Source organism: Nematolebias whitei, chromosome 18 (genome assembly GCF_014905685.2).
Source record: "Nematolebias whitei isolate Nwh7 chromosome 18, NemWhi1, whole genome shotgun sequence".
Taxonomy (NCBI): domain Eukaryota; kingdom Metazoa; phylum Chordata; class Actinopteri; order Cyprinodontiformes; family Rivulidae; genus Nematolebias; species Nematolebias whitei.
Window position 1 is genome coordinate 33,712,317 of NC_056515.1, and position 15,463 is coordinate 33,727,779.

The 15,463-nt window shown below is 38.0% G+C and overlaps 1 protein-coding gene across 1 annotated transcript in view; it reads left to right on the forward strand.

Moving 5' to 3' along the window:
* The window catches only part of LOC119424568 (poly [ADP-ribose] polymerase tankyrase-1), a gene marked incomplete in the record, with an annotated part of 90,613 nt that overhangs the window by 60,621 nt on the left and 14,529 nt on the right, over positions 1-15,463 (forward strand). Inside the window, 5 exon segments of the mRNA XM_037692056.1 lie at positions 255-400; positions 485-650; positions 9,995-10,214; positions 13,558-13,667; positions 15,195-15,383. Coding sequence (XP_037547984.1) covers positions 255-400; positions 485-650; positions 9,995-10,214; positions 13,558-13,667; positions 15,195-15,383 — 831 coding nt within the window.

Consider the following 15,463-nt stretch of genomic DNA (forward strand, 5'->3'; position numbering starts at 1 on the left):
GCTCCACCTGCTCCACTGAGCAGGCGTCTACAGCTAGTCATACTGAAGTCTGAATACGTATCGTTCAAAATCCATTTAAAGCCCATTTGGAATTAGTTTTCTAATTAGTCTGAGATGAAACACAATGCGATTAACTGAACACGGTCCATGTGTGCTGTCGTCAAAATTGGAAGACATTTGTCCTTCTTTCAGTGTTTAATCTTTGAGTTTTGATTTTCATTCTGATCATTCGTCTCCGTCTTGTGTCTCTGCAGTCTTTATGCACTGCTCAGAATGTGAACTGTAGAGATCTGGAGGGCCGACACTCCACTCCTCTGCACTTTGCTGCTGGTTACAACAGAGTATCGGTGGTGGAGTACCTGCTGCACCATGGGGCCGATGTTCACGCTAAGGATAAAGGGTGAGCTACGTTTGTTCATCTTGTCATACAATAAAAATAATTTTAATAAAACAATTTCCGCATGTTTTATGTTTCCCTCCACAGGGGTCTAGTTCCCCTACATAACGCCTGTTCGTACGGCCACTACGAGGTGGCTGAGCTCCTCGTCAGACACGGGGCCTCCGTCAACGTGGCCGACTTATGGAAATTCACACCGCTTCACGAAGCCGCTGCAAAGGGGAAATATGAGATCTGCAAGCTGCTGCTAAAGGTTTGACTTTGACGATCCTTTCCCAACACCTAACTTCCAGAATATTTAATGCAGATTTGCCATGCTGGGTATTTAAAACTGCTTTAGGCAGGGTTTTAGATCCAATGCAGATCTGTATTTACACACTAAATCAACTTTACTTTGAAGTAAAAGGGGAAATGACCTTCACACTGAAATGCTGCACTACCTTCTTAATTGACTAGACAATTAGATAATTACAGTTGAACTTTAATGGAGTTTTTGCTGCTGGATGATCAAATAAGTCATTAAAGACATTAGGAATATTGTAAATGACATTTTTCATCATTCTCTTTAAATATTTTGACTAAAGCATAAAAAGTTCATCTTTACTGGTTTCTGTGGCTCCAAGAGACATACATTTTACTGGATATAGTGACTTTACATCACATTTGGTTCATTCATATTTTGTTTGCAAAACGCAGTTAAACTGTGGAGCGGTAATGTTTTTGCTCGTATGTGCATGTATGTTTTTAAAGTTTGATCGAATTGGCGCTCTCATTTACCAAAAAAATCGGATCTGAATTTAAAAGTGTGGCATGAAAGGTGGTATGTAATATGCAATTCTTTAAGAGCATTAGACCTTAAATTAGGGCTGAACAATTAATTGCATTTGCAATAATATCGTGATATGATGAAATGAGATTTTATAATTGCAAAGGCTGCAGTTTGATTGGTCACGTGATCTGGTTACGTGACTTACGAGTGAGCAGAGCAGGGGAAGTCAACACTGCTTGAACTGTGCTTTATCGTTTCTTCGTGTCTCTCTCTTTCTACTGAAGACACTGCTCAACTCCTGTTCTCTTCACTGACCCCTCCCTTTCTCTTTTCTCTTTAAAATCTGTTTTAACCGTACAAAATCGTGTTTTTGGATTGTTGAGAACAGCTAAGCTAAGAAGCTAAGCTACAAGCTAAGCTAACAGGCCGACCTTGTGCATAAACCTCCGTCTTGTCGAGCTCCAAAATTCACGGTTGAAACTCGTGCCTTTGTGTAAAAAGTTGTTTTTTCTCTGCAAAAAGAAGCTGAGAACTTCTTTACTGATTTTTTTTTTTTTTTAAACTTTGTGTAAAAAAAAATGCTTTGCTAAAGAGCTCAAACCACCGAACATATGCAATGTCAAAATGTCAGCCCATGCCTCGTCAAGGGCCCTCCCTCCCCATTTTTCTTAAAGAGTCACCTGCTCAACTATCCATCCTTTGGTTCAAACAGTCTTATACTGCCATCAAGTGGTCAAAAAAGGTACTCCACACCAAACAAATCGACATTTCTTCTATAATTTGACAATTATTGTTAAAGTTCAAACAATATTATCGTTTACTGCAATAATTTCTGAGACAATTAATCGCCCAGAAATTTTTTTTATTGTGACAGGCCTAGTTACTACCTCTCGAGGTAACACCACAAATCTTTATCACCACTTAAAAAAACACCACAAAGCCATTTACGATAGTTGCATGGCTAGAATACCAACGACCAGTGCTTCAACTTAAATTAAACAAAGCACCAGCCGATGGCACACTGACCGAACTGTTCGATGTTATTCCTTCGTATGAACATACTACGAAACGACATGCAGAAATAACTCGAACAATAGAGAAGTTCATAGCGAAAGACATGATGCCCATTAATATAGTGACCAAGCCTGTGTTTACGGCTTTGGTAAACACAATGGATGAGCGGTACAGAATGCCCTCACACACACGTTTTAGCCAATTTGCTATCCCGGAGCTATTCAAAAAATGCAGAAACAGAGTTGCAGCAGAGCTGTGGAGTTTTATTTGCAACCGAAACAGATTGATTTATTGCTTGTGTTTGTTGAAAAAATACACGAGAAGAAGACATTGAAAAATAATTGCATATTAAATCGCAATATTAAGGTAAAAAAATCGCAATCTGATTATTTTCCAAAATCGTTCAGCCCCTACCTTAAATATATACATTTTTTGATCATTCTTAAAAGTTTTAATGTTCTGTAGTTAAAACTAGAATTAAAAACACATGCAGGTGATCAGCCACAACGTGGATCAATATATGGCATCAACAGGGTTCATAAACGATATTTACCCATATGACTCTGTGAACTGTCATATTTGTTGCAGCGTAGCTGGCGACAAAACAGGAAACATCTGTTAATGTTGTGGTTAATCGCGTCTAACGCTGTGCCTGTCAAGCTGCTCAGCTTCTTTAAAATCAACTTTTTTTTTTTTTCTGAATTAGCGGGTAAAACGTTTGTTAAATGTCTAATGAGATGCCAGCTTTCTCCGGTTTTCATAAAATGGTATGACTGATCATGTTGTCTGCAGGCATTCTGAAATGAAACAATCTGAAGGTGTGTTATGTAAGAGCAGTCTGCCACATCACTTTGAGCCCTAATGAATCCAGTAAAATGTTGCATGTGTACAGAAAAGTTGTTTTTCCAGAGCTTTTTAGTCTCTAATAGCTCTGAGTCATGCGTACCGTTTAAAACACGTAATGGGGGTGTTTAATGTTTGTTCTTGTTTTATTTGTTTTTAAATATGATGTATAAATACTATGACTAGTGTAGTGATTGAGTCTGAGCTTATCAGATGCAGACTGTTCTGTGTTCAATTTTCAACTTTTTAGTCACGTCCTTGTCCATGTTAATGTCCTTCAGATTTCTTTTCAAAGTATGGCTTCTCTAATAAATCAGTTCTTGATGATGGGAGTTGGCAGGAAATGTATATCTCATGGCTCCCTGTCAAATTCAGAATAGATTTCAAAATCTTACTTTAAACCTACAAAGCCCTCAACAACCTAGCTCCATCTTATATTACAGATCTTACCTTGTTCCATATTTTCCTAATAGAGCACTTGGCTCTCAGACTTCAGGTTTACTTGTGGTTCCTAGAGTTTCCAAAAGCAGAATGGGAGGCAGCTCTTTCAGTTATTAGGCTCCTCCTTCCTGTTCCTCTCAAACCCAGCCGGTCGAAGCAGATGACCGCTTGTCCTGGGCCTGGTTCTGCTCAAGGTTTCTTCTTCATGAGGGAGTTTTTCCTTTCCACTGTCGCCTGCATGCTTGCTCAAGATGAGAGTTCTGCCATGTCGTTAAACTCAAAGCATTCTGCTCCTCAGATAATTAATGTTATTAACTTACTCTTTAAGTATATGACTGTTTCTGTTCAGTGCCCTGAGATGACTTCTGTTGTGACTTGGTGCTATATAAATAAACTGAATTAAATTCTATTGAATTTAAAAGCTATCAAGTCTTTAATGAAACTTGTACCAAGTTTTTGGAATAGTGTGTTAGGTTTGAAACGTTCTTCAATAGTTTAACCCCGTTCGTTCATTTATCGTCAAATTCAACGACCTTGTTGAAATGGAACAATATTCTCATTTGTGATGTTTGAGTCATAAATCTTAATCATACCTCTGATTTATTTACAAAAAAATAATCCAGCTACATTCAAGTGTTTCAGAATTATGAATTTTGTTGTGATGTAAAACGTGGTTCAACTCCGATTTGATATCTAATACTTTAAATTTCAATTGCAGCACTTTGAATTTGCATCCTTGAAAGTTGCTCCTAAAGCTTTTTTTGTTTATCGTTTTAGATTTAACATGCAGGCCACCTAAAGCCTCCACACATAAAGGTTTCATGGTAAATTTATTATTGCACCATGTGTATTTGCTTTCTAATAAACTGAAAGTAACAGGATGCGTCCAAAGCGCTGACATATTCAATAAAATGATTATTTTTACGCTGGCACAGGTTTTGTTTAAAATTTCTTTACAAGGATTGTTTTTTATATACATATTTAAATGACTTCTATGGACTTGTCATTTTTCAGCTTGTGATTCTGGTTTTATGTTAATTTTCATTTCTTCATAATGCTCCATTGCAACCAGATCCCAAAGAACTTGTGAAGCCAAACTGTGAACTCAACCGTGTTTTTTCAGACTTCAGGAGGAGAGAATTTAGTCAGTAACCATCTGATGTGTTACGTTACTGTATCTGTGCAAGAACAAGTTTTAAAAAGTAAAATGTTCACATACAAATCCCATCCAGTGGTGTAATGACTGTCTAAGCAGGTGTTTTCTGTTTTCCTCCTGCTGATTTAAATCATGGCCCAACTGTGAAGTGGCTGATTTCTAATGCTTTCAGAGCTCCTGGTTGTCCACTTCAGCTGTGTTTAACTTTATTTTTAGGGTTTAAAGCACTTGGCTAAAAGCAGCTTTGATTTTAAAAGAAATAACTTAAACTAGAGACATGTTAACAGCTGAATGACTTTGATGAAATCTGAAAATGAATAATCTGATTATATAATTGGTTAAAGTTAAAACAAGCAAATCTGAAGCAGTAAAGTAGCTAAAAGCTAAGATCAGCAAAACTGTTGCTAGAAGCTAAAATTAGTTAAACTAGCTAAAAGCTAAGATTCACCAAACTGTAGCCTAAAGTTAAATTTTGTAAAACCATAACAAAATAAATAAATTTCTGAACAGTGTCCACAAGAAGCTTAAGTGGACAAAACTAGAATAAGTACGCTGAAGCAGATTTTAAAAAGCAATGTTTTGAAAGGAATTGAACTAATTTTATTTAATTATTTTGTAAGTAATTTAAAAAGAATAAAGGCTACAAATGCTAAAAGTCTCAGCCCACCATACCTGATGGAGCCAACTATGTGGATACATTGAACAGTTGAAATAGTACAAATTATACTGGAGTAGTTTATTTGCAAAACAGAAAAAGTAGGGATGCACGATATTGGATTTTTGGCCAATATCCGATATGCCAATATGTTAAAACTTATTTGACCAATAACCAATGCCAATACTCCTTTTTTTTTTTTTTTTTTTTCCCCTAGACCTACTTACAGAGTACATAGCTTTCTCTGCTGTGGTATTAAAATACTACATTATTCTGCATGGTCTTTGTCAGTTTGGTCTGCTACTGAGCAGACATTGCAAATAGCAGAAACTTTAAAAAAAACTTCCACACAGCCGACATTTTCACTTCTTCCTTTCCCGCCGTGATCAAAGCAGGTAGGTGCGCGTGACGTCATAACGTTGTGCTGGCGCTGCAGGCGTCCTTGTCACTGGGTTGTCAAACAAAAACAGTGCCTTTTACATCGGTGAGTTATTTTGATGGAATGGCTGATGTCCATAATTTAACTTTACTGCTAATATTGGCCGATACCATGGTGATAATATTGTGTATTCCTAAAAAAAAGTATGGAAGAAACTATAAAAACAAGATAACAGCTAGGCCTGTCGCAGTAAACAACAAATCAATTAATCGCATGATAAATGAAAATTATTGACCTCGTTTTCATTTATCGGCTTTATCGTTTCTTTGTCTCTCTCTTTCTACTGAAGACACTGGATGACAAAAAGATCAACTCCAGTGCTCTTCACTTACCCCTCCCTTTCTCTTTTCTCTTTAAAATCCATTTTAATTGTCCAAAATTACGTTTTGGGATCGTTAAAAGCAGCTAAGCTGAGAAGCTAAGATACGAGCTAAGCTAACAGGATGACCTCGGGGGGAAAAACCTCTGTCTTGTCGAAGCTCCAAAATCCACATTTGAAACCCGTGCCTTCGGGTAAAAAGTTGTTTTTCTCTGCAAAAAGAAGCTGAGAACTTGTTTACTCATTTTTTTTAAAAAAAAGCTTTGTGTGAAAAATGCTATGCTAAATAGCTCAAACCACACCGAACGACTGCCATTTTGAGAACCAAAGACAGCCCATGCCATGTCAAGGGGCCTCCCTCCCATTTTTCTTAAAGAGACATGCTGCTTGTTCCCTCACTATCCATCCTTCGGTTCAAACAATCTTGTACTGCATCTGGTGGTTGAAAAAAGGTATTGCACGCAAAACAAATGAACAAACATTTCTTCTTAAATTTGACAATAATTACTAATTATTGTCAAATTTCAAACAATATTATCGTTTATCGCAATAATTTCTGAGACAATTAATCGCCCAGCAAAATTTGTTATCGTGACAGGCCTAATAACAGTGTGAATACTGAATTAGCATTACACAAGAAACTATTACAGGTAGCAGAATACCTAAAATAAACATATACAAAGTTTTTCATGTTCTGTCTGTCTCAGGTCTGTTAGCACTTCCCTTTGAAATAGTTCATATCTGAAGCTGTTCTGGTGTAAACGATCACTGAATGGTATTCTTCCTCTGTTGATCTATGGTAAGCGCAGTAATGTAAGTTTTTTTTATGTTTTGTTTTTTACAGACTAATATAGTAGCTCAGCACGTGTCAAGAAACACCTTCTGATTTCGCATATTTGTTTGTCTTCAGTTTGCTAGAATTTTTCACGAGAAAAGCCGTTGTTTGTTTACATATATTACAAGCAGTTTTTTTTCTGTTGTTTTGCTCACTGTAATAGAAATATAGGCTTTCTTTGTCAAACCTTGGGCATGTTGCTTTTATTATTGGTGTTTTTTAAATTTTTATTATGTACAGTTCAGCAGATGAGCGTGTGCCTTCAAGCCATCTCTAGAGTTCAGGGACGGAGCAGCTCCCTCAGGCAACACTTTTATCTAAGTGATATTTGGTTCAGCTCCTGCGATAACGGGTCAGAGGGCGAGGGTTAGAAACACAGTTGTGGTGATCGATTATCCAAAGAATATGGAGGTTTATTTTTGGTATGGTTAGACAATTTCTTTAATGTTAAATCTTTGTTGGATTTTAAGCATTCAAAGGTAATTCTTGTGTACTCAGGGCATCACCTTCAATTCAGTTCAGGTTCTAGAATTGCGCTGCTCGGGGTGGTTGCATGTTGGAGCAGCTCTGTTACATTCATTCTGAGATATTGCTTTTGAACACTTTAATTCCTCTTTTTTCTAGATGTAAATCACTTTTTTTCGGATGATAACTTCCTCTGGTATCGGATGCTGTGCAGCTGGAAGGATTTTTACTGAAACCTTTTTACTTTTTTGGCCATTTGTTATGACGTGTAACCATGGCAACCAGGTGTTTTTTTTTAACAACCATGAGCAGCTGATTAACATCTCAAAAGCTCAATATGAAATATCTCAACTACAGCCCCAAATCCCAAATGAGTTGAAAAGGAGGCATAGTGGATGGATTCCTGTCAACCTGGCGGCGGTGCTCGAGTACCTGATCGCCAAGATCCTGGAGCTGGTGGGAAACTACGCTCGTTACAACGGAAGGACCGGGATCATCCCCCGGCACCTTCAGCTGTCTGTCTGTGGCAACGAGGAGCTCGGCAGGCTGCTGGGAAGAGTGACCATCGCTCAGGGAGGAATTTTGCCCGGCGTTTGGGCAGTCCTGCTGCCGAGAGGCCCGCCAGATCTGACAGCAAGCTGGATTCGGGTGGACGGATCGGTATCTGTGGCCAAATTCTTTGGATTTGCTGCAGGAGATCCTTCCTGCCCACAGCTCTCAGCATCTATAACAACCGTTAAATTTAATTTTGATTTGATTTTGTCTTTTTTTTTTATTTACCATGTCCTGGATGACTGAGAATCTTCACCAGCGTACAACTCTTGAATGAAACCAGGATGATGAGCTATGACAACACTTAATTTCCCTTTGGGATTAATAAAGTATTTTTGAATTTTGAATTTTAATCTGAGAAGCAACAGTGTGTTTCCTGGACTTTTCCTTTTATGTGAAAAGCCTCAGAACAGGACGTTCATGTGTTACTGCTCCAGAGTTCTGCTGCAGAGTTTATTTTATTCTATTCTCTGCTGGTTGCCTGCTTTGTTGTGGACTCACGCTCAGAATGAGACCGTGCAGCTTTTGTTTTCTGAATCCTTATACTTCTGGGAAACTTGCTTTTTATAAAAAAAATAAAAACATCAAAGAGGATTCTAAGTTTTAATTGGCGGATGTTTGAAGTGGTCTTGCTTGCATAAAATGTGTGATTGTGGACAACTTGCGATTAAGAATGAATGCCTGTGACAGCTGTCACAATTTTTAATAGGTTACGAAGTTTCAGCACCGTCTCATTAAGCTTCAAGATGAGTTATTTTTGAATGGACATGTTTTTGCTTTTTTTATTGTTTTTGTCATCGTCTTCTAAATGACTAACAATGTCATTACAACAGCAGATACAAACAAAATAAAGATCAAGAAGCAGAGCAGAAAACTCCCACTGGCTTCAGGATCAAAACAATTCTGAATCGAGCCGTGAGACCAATAACGGACAGTTCCAGGCCGCCAGCAGAAACCCGGGGGAGTGGTCCCATAACATCCTGTTTTAATGAGCACATTTCAGAGCTTACAATGAAACGACAAGTTAAACTTGTAACCTAGGAGACGGCTGAGTGATGACAATGCCTTCTTTTCTTTCATCCCTTGGGGTGTGTGATGTTTCCGCTTCACCAGGTGTCCTTTCCTCACCTCTCTACTATGTATTTACATTTATCTTCCCTTCCGCTCTCTAATAATTATCCTCAACTCACCCTGCACTTGTCGTCATGTAGTTATTGCCCAGACTGATTACACTCTAGACTTCTGAGCAACGCTATTTAAAATGTTTAGCTAATGTTTTATTGTGACTTTCAGTCTGCGGACTCAGTTAATCCTGGGATTTTTATTGCAATATATATTTTAAGGGTACATTTCCACATTTTAGGAAAAAATGTTTTGAGACATGTGATTTGATTAACACATTTAAAGAATTTCTTTGTAGCCTCTGACAACAGTTGGGTCTCCAGTCTGGTCTTGTTGGATCTCAGTGCTGCATTTGACACCGATCTCTACGAAATACGATTATTGGATATTATTGAATCAAATGATGCTTCACTTTGGTTTAGCTCATTTCTCCTATTTGACACAGTCCAGAAAAAACACAAAAACAATTATTTGTTTGCTCGACATTATAGCAAAGGTGTGTCTCAGTTGAACTTTTACTAAATAAATGCACTTCAGTCGTCAAATCAGCTACATTTCGCCAGGGCAGCGCAGTGAAATGAAGCTGATTTGATGGTTGCTCCAGGTGTGATCCCGGAGCTGGACGAAGGCGGCCGCTATGGCAAGCCGTTTGTGTCATTAATAGCCACTTTTACGTATTACTCAACACAACGGCATGCCATACTACTGAAGTGCCATCTAGCTGTTGAAAATGGTTTGTGTTCAATATTTTCAATGTAAGAATGAATGAAAACGGTCAAATCTCAGCCAAAAATTAGTTTATAAATATGGGGAAAAAACATAAATATGTTGCTTCGGTGTATAAGTCGCAGGGCATGCAAATTATGCAAATATACAAAAAACTGCCACTTATAGACTGAAAAATATGGTAAGAGCGATTTGTCTTTTTCCAACATTTTGTTTCCCTGTGTATCAAACTCCTTCAGTGTTGGCCTCTTCTCTCTCTAGCATGGAGCAGACCCAACCAAGAAGAACCGAGACGGGAATACGCCCCTGGACCTGGTGAAAGACGGGGACACTGACATCCAGGACCTGCTGAGAGGAGACGCTGCACTGCTGGACGCTGCTAAGAAAGGCTGCCTGGCCAGGGTACAGAAGCTGTGCAGCCCTGACAACATTAACTGTCGGGACACACAGGGGCGCAACTCGACCCCGCTGCACCTCGCAGGTAACGGGCCCGAACAACGGCACACATTCACACATCCCTATGATCATTATTAATATAAACTTTCAGATGGATAAAAGTTAAAGGTTCTAAATAAGTGGATGTTTAAACATTGGTTTCAGTGCATCATTATTCTGAATCCTAAAAAAAAATCATAATTTTCACCCTATTTGTTAGACCTCTCAGTAAAAGCTTATGAATGATACATGAACACAAGTCTGAACAATCTTCAGAGGACTTTTTGGCACATAATAAATAAAACTGGCTTTTTAGGATCAGAAAACCCCATACATTTTTTAGTGGAAACAGATTTTCCTCACACAATAATGTAATGAAGGCATCTGCTTTTTGCAGCCTGCTTTGTTCATTGAACATTTATATTTACAATAAGAGAGGTCACTGAAGTTTTGTAGAGCGTCATAAACATCTCATACAAAGACACAAAGGAAAAGAAGCAAAGAAAAACCCTTTTTATTTTATTGTTTTTTGTTTGACTAGTCTTAAAGAAGCTTGTCTTTTGGCAGGAAAGGATCCCACAGTTTGTTTTAGTGCCAATCACTCAACCTCCAGTTAGTCTGTAAAAGCCGTCCTTCGATTTCTGGCACTGCTCTGTGCCAAGAGCAAAAAAGTAAACGTGCCCAGACAACTAAAGTCTCGAGGACAAAAACACAGTAAGAATAAAACTCAGGACAGTTATTCAGCCTGTCTATCACTATTTAATGAAAAAGCTCATAAGTTCATAGAAATGCGGTCCCCACGGATAGACCCCAGTGGTTGATAGTCGATTTATTCATTCCATCACCATTCCCCAATGTGTGCAGTTGTGTTTCTTTATTACGCATAATCTAATTCAGGAAAATCTTCTTATTTTGTTCAAAATGTGAAAGCTTTCTGTTTTTCCTTGATGACAGCATGTGGCTGAAATGCTTTGGGCTAGGGGTGCACCGATAAATTGGCTCTGATTTCCTTAATTTTGGGAGATCGGAAATCGGACGATGCACGAGAAACCGATTTTACCGATTTTTTTTTTTTTTTTTTTTAGTTTCAACAACAGTTGTCTGAACTTCATTTATATGTCAGAGCACTACCTCATGACCAGTTAAAACAAGTTTGTCTTGTGTCTAAGATATTGTTCAAGGGTATGTTTTTCCAACAAAATAAGATTGAAAATTGAAGTTGCATTGTGACCTTATAGCACCTGACAGTGTTGCTTATAAAACAAATCTGGTACCGGCCAAAATCGAAATTGGCAGTTCAGACTTTTTAGAAATCGGTGAAAGGCCAGAAAACTGCAATTGACGCACCCCTACTTTGGGCCATTAGTCCGTTATTTTCATTTTAATTAATTTAACCTTTATTTAACCAGGCATAAACACTAAGAACACATTTTTTATTTATGGTGCTGGCCTGGCACCACCAACAGGTACTGGTAGGGTCAAGGGAAGGGAAATCATACAATTGGGCAAAACAATAAAATATAGTAATCAATAACAAACAAGGAAACCACATCTTACATTAACAACACTTCATCAACATTACTAAGCATGAAAACATTTGCACGTATCTGTAAAAACGGCTTTTAAACAATTTTTAAAACTAGAAACAGAGACACGTGAGGTCAGTCCCAAAGGTTTTTGAAGAAGATTCCAGTCAGATGAGGCAGCAGAGGCAAGACTTGGTCTTTAGAGTTGACGACAAATACTGAAAAGATCGGGTGTTATACTTCGAAACCGGTGCTAGTTGCAATAGATTAGTTAAATATGGAGGTGAATAACCAGCAACGTTTTATAAATGTGGGTAAACTGATGAATTTCATGACGAGTATGTAGAGAAGGCCATTTAACAAGAGAGTAGTGACAGTGATGTGTTCTATAAGGAGTATTAGTAACAAAGCCAGTAGCAGAGTGATAAATTGTGTCCAGCTTACGAAGGACACCTTTACAAGCATGTCTGTAAATTATGTCTCCATAATCCAACAGAGGTAGAATGGTTTTTTTGACAATGGGACTTTTTGCAGCCAATGTAAACAATGATCGATTTCTATATACTGTAGATAACCAAGTCTCTCTTTAACCTTAGGTTGCAAAACATGAACACAGTGTGAAAAGGACAGAGCACCATCAATCCCAATTCCCAAATATTTATAAACTGTTACCTCTTCTATAATATCACCGTTTACAGTGGTGAAGTCCACCGAGGTGGGTATGGTTCCCACCCGGTGTTGTGTGGTGTTGTATCCCGCCTGGTAAGGTGTAGAATACGTACCATTTAAATATTGACTGAAGACACCAGAATTTCTTTATAAACATGTCCTCATTTACCACATGTTTCATATCTGCATATCTATTGTGCTCACAAGTAATGGTGGTTGACCTAGAACACACTTGAAGTCTCACACAAGATTTAAGCTGTTTCAAAGTCTTGGAGCTGAGATAATCTTTGTATCCTCAAGGGTACACAAGATCGCTGTTATATATGTATATATTCAGGATCTGCAATAAATGTGACATCAGTAGCAGAGATAAGAGATAAGCCGTTCTGCTGTAGCACCTCACAGGCTCAAACGGACACAAACGAATGCCTAATGTGATTTAAACTGCTATAGCCCATAGGAAAAAAAAAAAACCCACTGGTGGTGCAAACCACAGAAAAAGTCCAGATATTTAAACAGATTATTTTTCTTTCTTAATATGTGTGGTTTTGTCAAATGCATCTGGAATTAGGCAAGTGAATTTGTTTTCCTTGTTTAATTTGAAGTTTAGTTCATATTGTCATTAGGTTTTATGATTCGTTCACGTCTGTGCAAATAGATGTTAGAAATGATCGGCATTGGCGTTCAAATAAATACATTTTGAGTTTCTTCACTGAAGCACTTGTTATTATAAGATGGGAATGAATCTGGAGTTTTTGTTTATTCTTTGCTGTTCTTATAATTAATAATGAATCTTTTTTTTTTCTTCTTTGTATTTTCTCAGCTATGAAAGTTATTTTTGCAAGTTTAAGTAGAGCTTTTTTGAACATGTATTTAATTTGCTGACAGTTTTGTTTTTGGTGACCATCATATATGCTTTTATTATAAATTGTTTTTCAGTTTGACTGACAATTTTTAGGTTTCCAAACTGCTGAAAAGCACTTAACAAATCTGTAAATTTCATTTTGTAGACCTGATTACTTAAGCACACCTTCTTCTTTGATGCCTTTTCGTTTAAAAAGAAAATACGATCTATTCAGTAACATCACAGCTCATTCAGTCTGCCATATTTTATTCTTATTCATTTCTCATCATCTGACTCTTGTTTCTCATCCCGGTCTCTCCGTGTATCTGAACCCATGTGCTGACCTCTAGCTGGATATAACAACTTGGAGGTGGCAGAATATCTGCTGGAACATGGAGCCGACGTGAACGCTCAGGACAAAGGAGGCTTGATTCCTTTACACAATGCTGCTTCATACGGGGTAAGACAAATGCACTGATTTTGTCACTCCCTTAGCAGTTGTGCTATAGCTGGGTTTTTTTTATCTTAAGGACAATTTGTCTCCTTTAAAAGTGCCAGCTCAGTTTTAATCAATAATATTAGAAAAGGTGGATTTTCAGCCTTTGTTTCATCTTTATAAAATCAAATACCGTATGCGGCCGGTTGACCAGGCGCTAACCGGCCGGTTGAAAGAGGTAAAAAAAAAAAAAGAAGTCCAGATGGATGACTGCCAACGATCCATCCAAGCCCAACTGGACTCAGCCGCTGCATCAACGGACCTGCAATTTATAATCAGCAGAACAGGTTATTTATATGGCGGCATTTTACTTCTGTTACGCTTTTCTTTGTTGTCTTCTATGTACTCGCTTAGTGAATGTTTGGTGGGAGGGCGGCTGGGACGTAGCATACAGGAACAACATATATGTAAGTCTACTTGTAGTTGTCAAAAGCCTAGAGGGCCCTCTAGCGCCTTTAGCGACTGCAGTTGGTAATGCTTACTCTGGTTCTTATCAGTATGAATGAACATTTAAAGCGTCGGTCAAAAATTGCGTCATGAGTATGGGAAAAAATTTATATAAGTCTCTTCTGACTATAAGTCGCAGGACTGGCCGAACTATGATAACAAATAGTGACTTATAGTCCGAAAAATACGGTATTTGCTGTTTCCTGCTTCTCATATCTTAAGTTTAACATTAAATTGTGTAAATGAGCACTATTTATCCTCATTCTCTCTCACTATTTCGATTTACCATCATTTTATCCAATAAATAAGAAACTGAATTTTGACATAACTTGTATTATTCTTGCCTTTATATTTAAAAGTGGAGAATTTTTTTTCCAACATCTTCTCTGCAAATATTAAATGCTCTGTTTTGCTATGAAAATCTAAGCATCTTAGTTCATTCCATCTAAAGTCCGCAGTGAGAATTATTACTACTATTAGACCAGTTAAAAATAAGGTTAAAAACAGAAGCACCTGGACTTCTATTCTGAAGCTGAATACGTTTCTCTTCCCATCCGGGAGGCTTTATCAATTCAAAAAATTGTTTTGAATTTTGTTTTTAACCTTTGTATTTTATTGATCATGACCTGGATGATTGAGAATCTTCACCAGCATACGATTAGACCTTGATTCATTAAAAAAATAAAATAAAATAATGCATGTTTGTGATTTATTTCATCCATACTTTAATGTTCACATTTAGTCAGTGTGGTGCTACTAAAAGATTCATGAAACACATGTTTGGATGAATGTTTCATAAATTTTGGTTTGTAGAAAGACAAAAACACTCCATGTGCCATTTCTCAGAAGCAAAAAGCTATGTGTTTTGACGCTAGGACAAAAGAGGTGGAAGAAAGACGAGTGGTTTTAACAACAAAGAGTAACAACACGATTAGTAACTGTTTCTGTTCAACACAAATCCCACTTTTTTAATCACTTCTTTTAGCTCCAGCTGAGAAACACGTTGAACATGTCCGCTCATCTCTACCTCTATGCTTCGTCTAGCACGTGGACATAGCCGCCCTGCTAATCAAGTACAACACGTGCGTCAACGCCACCGATAAGTGGGCTTTTACGCCCCTCCATGAAGCAGCGCAGAAAGGTCGAACTCAGCTCTGCGCTCTGCTGTTGGCCCATGGAGCTGATCCCACCATGAAGAACCAGGAGGGACAGACGCCGCTGGACTTGGCAACGGTAACGAGATGCTGCCTCGCAGATCTCTCTTAGATTCGGCTGTAAATTCCTCCCAGTGGGACCCTCATGCTTGTGAGTCG